General features: G+C 51.4%; 1 protein-coding gene across 1 annotated transcript; it reads left to right on the forward strand.

Moving 5' to 3' along the window:
- Positions 1 to 2,633: 2,633 nt before the first annotated feature.
- On the forward strand, positions 2,634 to 3,374 carry LOC138367629 (uncharacterized). The gene has a single exon (XM_069329353.1). The coding sequence runs from the start codon at positions 2,634 to 2,636 to the stop codon at positions 3,372 to 3,374; it is 741 nt and encodes a 246-aa protein (XP_069185454.1).
- Positions 3,375 to 4,844: the final 1,470 nt, after the last annotated feature.

A 4,844-nucleotide genomic window follows, 5' to 3' on the forward strand; every position in this document is an offset into this window, starting at 1 on the left:
GTCAAAGGAGAGGTCGCCAGTGTCGTGCAAGTCAAAGGAGAGGTCGCCAGTGTCGGGCAAGTCAAAGGAGAGGTCGCCAGTGTCGGGCAAGTCAAAGGAGAGGTCGCCAGTGTCGGGCAAGTCAAAGGAGAGGTCGCCAGTGTCGTGCAAGTCAAAGGAGAGGTCGCCAGTGTCGTGCAAGTCAAAGGAGAGGTCGCCAGTTTCGTGCAAGTCAAAGGAGAGGTCGCCAGTGTCGTGCAAGTCAAAGGAGAGGTCGCCAGTGTCGTGCAAGTCAAAGGAGAGGTCGCCAGTGTCGTGCAAGTCAAAGGAGAGGTCGCCAGTGTCGTGCAAGTCAAAGGAGAGGTCGCCAGTGTCGTGCAAGTCAAAGGAGAGGTCGTATGTGTCGTGCAAGTCAAAGGAGAGGTCGCCAGAGCCCCACACATCAACAACTTGAAGATATTTACATATATTTAAACAGGCGGCCTGTTAAGAAACGTCAAATTCTTCATATTGATTCTCAACCTTCCTAAGAAGCTGGAAATGGTGCGATGTTCGTAGAATTGTTGCACAACCCCAACCCCTCAAGAAACACTTAAGTACAACATTAGGGACTCAGAGAGTTAAGTGTCGCTAGCACTTACGGGGATCAGGACAAGGTTACCTTGAGGTGATTCCGGGGCTCAGCGACCCCGCGGCCCGGTCGTCGACCAGGCCTCCTCGTTGCTGGGCTGGTCAACCAGGCTGTTGGACGCGGCTGCTCGCAGCCTGACGTATGAGTCACAGCCTGGTTGATCAGGTATCCTTTGGAGGTGTTTATCCAGTTCTCTCTTGAACACTGTGAGGGGTCGTCCAGCTATGTCCCTTATGTGTAGTGGAAGCGTGTTGAACAGTCTCGGGCCTCTGATGCTGATAGTTCTCTCTTGAACACTGTGAGGGGTCGGCCAGTTATGTCCCTTATGTGTAGTGGAAGCGTGTTGAACAGTCTCGGGCCTCTGATGTTGATAGTTCTCTCTTGAACACTGTGAGGGGTAGGCCAGTTATGCCCCTTATGTGTAGTGGAAGCGTGTTGAACAGTCTCGGGCCTCTGATGTTGATAGTTCTCTCTTGAACACTGTGAGGGGTCGGCCAGTTATGTCCCTTATGTGTAGTGGAAGCGTGTTGAACAGTCTCGGGCCTCTGATGTTGATAGTTCTCTCTTGAACACTGTGTGGGGTCGGCCAGTTATGTCCCTTATGTGTAGTGGAAGCGTGTTGAACAGTCTCGGGCCTCTGATGTTGATAGTTCTCTCTTGAACACTGTGAGGGGTCGGCCAGTTATGTCCCTTATGTGTAGTGGAAGCGTGTTGAACAGTCTCGGGCCTCTGATGTTGATAGAGTTCTCTCTCAGAGTACCTGTTGCACCTCTGCTCTTCAACGGGGGTATTCTGCACATCCTGCCTCCTGGTCTCATGTGCTGTTATTTCTGAGTGCAGGTTTGGGGCCAGCCCCTCTAATATGGGGGGACTACCTCTACTAGTAGAGGGACCTCCCCTCTACTGAGGAGTCAAGGTGCATGGAGGTGCAACCTGTGCTGCAGTGTCTAGTGCAGACAGCTCTCGCCTGATTGGTCCAGACGATGCCTTGCTGTACAATCTTGATGTAGAACGACTGTGTGTTGCATCCTAGGAAGAGTCTTGCCCACCTGGCCTCAAGGAACACAGGACTTCTATAAGGTATTAAGAAGCTCTCAAAGATACAGAGGGAACCAAGTCTGTTTCGCACAGTAAAGACTTTATATATAATAGGAATAAAGAATCGGAATGTGGCCTCGCAGACGGAGACCTCCAAGTGCCGAAAAACCTCCAGATGCCGAAGGAACCTCAAAGGGCCGAAGGAACCTCCAAGTGCCGAAGGAACCTCCAGGAGCCGAAGGAACCTCCAGGAGCCGAAGGAACCTCCCAGTGCCGAAGGAACCTCCCAGTGCCGAAGGAACCTCCCAGTGCCGAAGGAACCTCCAAGAGCCGAAGGAACCTCCAGGTGCCGAAGGAACCTCCAAGTGCCGAAGGAACCTCAAAGTGCCGAAGGAACCTCAAAGTGCCGAAGGAACCTCAAAGTGCCGAAGGAACCTCAAAGTGCCGAAGGAACCTCAAAGTGCCGAAGGAACCTCAAAGTGCCGAAGGAACCTCAAAGTGCCGAAGGAACCTCAAAGTGCCGAAGGAACCTCAAAGTGCCGAAGGAACCTCAAAGGGCCGAAGGAACCTCAAAGGGCCGAAGGAACCTCAAAGGGCCGAAGGAACCTCAAAGGGCCGATGGAACCTCAAAGGGCCGAAGGATCCTCAAAGGGCCGAAGGATCCTCCAAGGGCCGAAGGATCCTCAAAGGGCCGAAGGATCCTCAAAGGCCGAAGGAACCTCCCAGTGCTCTCAGCACTGCCTATGGTTGTAAAAGAACAACAACAAACACTCTCGCCACCTTTAACTGCGCCAAGTACACCAACATAAACATTCTTTTCACAACCAAACAGAGAGGACCCAACGAGCCTCCATATACGGTGTTGTAGATTAGTCTCCCTTGTGATCACACAAGCTTCCTCCTCCTCCATTAATCCTTTAGTAAACCCACAGTAAACTCATCCATCAGTGGGTCCCCGAATAGATGTAAACCTCTTACATCTCTCATGCACGAAATTGCACCTCCCATGCACGAAACTGCACCTCCCATGCACGAAACTGCACCTCCCATGCACGAAACTGCACCTCCCATGCACGAAACTGCACCTCCCATGCACGAGACTGCACCTCCCATGCACGAGACTGCATCTCCCATGCACGAGACTGCATCTCCCATGCACGAGACTGCATCTCCCATGCACGAGACTGCATCTCCCATGCACGAGACTGCATCTCCCATGCACGAGACTGCATCTCCCATGCACGAGACTGCATCTCCCATGCACGAGACTGCATCTCCCATGCACGAGACTGCATCTCCCATGCACGAGACTGCATCTCCCATGCACGAGACTGCATCTCCCATGCACGAGACTGCATCTCCCATGCACGAGACTGCATCTCCCATGCACGAGACTGCATCTCCCATGCACGAGACTGCATCTCCCATGCACGAGACTGCATCTCCCATGCACGAGACTGCATCTCCCATGCACGAAACTGCATCTCCCATGCACGAAACTGCATCTCCCATGCACGAAACTGCATCTCCCATGCACGAAACTGCACCTCCCATGCACGAAAGAGCACCTCCCATGCACGAAACCACCTCCCATGCACGAAACTGCACCTCCCATGCACGAAACTGCACCTCCCATGCACGAAACTGCACCTCCCATGCACGAAACTGCACCTCCCATGCACGAAACTGCACCTCCCATGCACGAAACTGCACTTCCCATGAATGAAACTGCACTTCCCATGAATGAAACTGCACTTCCCATGAATGAAACTGCACCTCCCATGCACGAAACTGCATCTCCCATGCACAAAACTACATCTCCCATGCACGAACCTGAACGTTCATCACATCAAAATAATACCTTTCCATAAACAACTATAAGGTAATTGAAATGAGCTCCTCCAGCACGGCACGTGACCAGCTGGCAGGGCGAAGGGTCCTCCCCCCTCCGGGCGAGTCCACACTACAGTCACGCACTACCAGTTGATCACCGACCACCGTTGAGTGAGGGTGTGTCGCTCTCGCCTCCATCATGCTGTTTCATTTTCACTCATATTATTTCATTATCACTGCATGCATGACTAATTCGTGTATCTAAACACCAATAAAAGACAAGTGGGCACTAATGCTCACTGTACAAGGTAAACTATGGTAATTAAAGGGATCTTACCACGAAATTGGAGGAGTGACGACGCTGGCCGCCCAGGTCCAAATGGCGCCTTCAGTTCAGCTGTCGCAGGTCGTCCACAGATGCTTCACTGGACTGTCACTGTCGACTTGTTTATGTCCTGCCTCGAGTGTGGGGTCAGTACACAGGCACCAACGATCCCGCAAGATTTCTCACCAAAACAAATACATTCCCCGTCCCCCAGACGTGACGACGTGCGCGTGCCCCCCTTGACCTCTCACTGACGAGTGACGTTGTCCCCCTCCCCCTCTGCACACGACCCACCGATGACGTCATCACTGCACACGACACGCCACTAGTGATGACTTCATCCTCTAACTTCTGGGGACATGAATATACTGTCGCAGAGTTCGTCATAAGACTTGTCTCTCAGGGGCCTGATAACTTCCAGGTTCGATCCCCGGTGGAGGCGGAAACATATGGGCAGAGCTTCATTCATTCTCATACCTCTGTTCACCTAGCAGTAAATAGGTACCTGGGAGTTAGACAGCTGCTACGGGCTACTTCCAGGGGATGTGTAACAAAACAGAGGCCTGGTCGAGACCGGGCCGCGGGGACGCTAAGCCCCGAAATCAACTCAAGATAACCATCTTAAGAAGGCTATATGGCTATATGTAGTTCACAACACAGGAATGACAGTCCAACATGTGGTTGTAACAACAACAACAGTCCAACATGTGGTTGTAACAACAACAACAACATGTGGTTGTAACAACAACAGTCCAACATGTGGTTGTAACAACAACAACATGTGGTTGTAACAACAACAACATGTGGTTGTAACAACAACAACAGTCCAACATGTGGTTGTAACAACAACAACATGTGGTTGTAACAACAACAACAGTCCAACATGTGGTTGTAACAACAACAACAGTCCAACATGTGGTTGTAACAACAACAACAGTCCAACATGTGGTCGTAACAACAACATGTGGTTGTAACAACAACAACAGTCCAACATGTGGTTGTAACAACAACAACAACATGTGGTTGTACAACAACAAC

This window comes from Procambarus clarkii, chromosome 22 (assembly GCF_040958095.1).
Source record: "Procambarus clarkii isolate CNS0578487 chromosome 22, FALCON_Pclarkii_2.0, whole genome shotgun sequence".
NCBI lineage: Eukaryota > Metazoa > Arthropoda > Malacostraca > Decapoda > Cambaridae > Procambarus > Procambarus clarkii.

Coding starts and splice junctions, on each gene's coding strand:
- LOC138367629 (XM_069329353.1), top strand. CDS start 2,634: ATGCACGAAATTGCACCTCCCATGCACGAAACTGCACCTCCCATGCAC.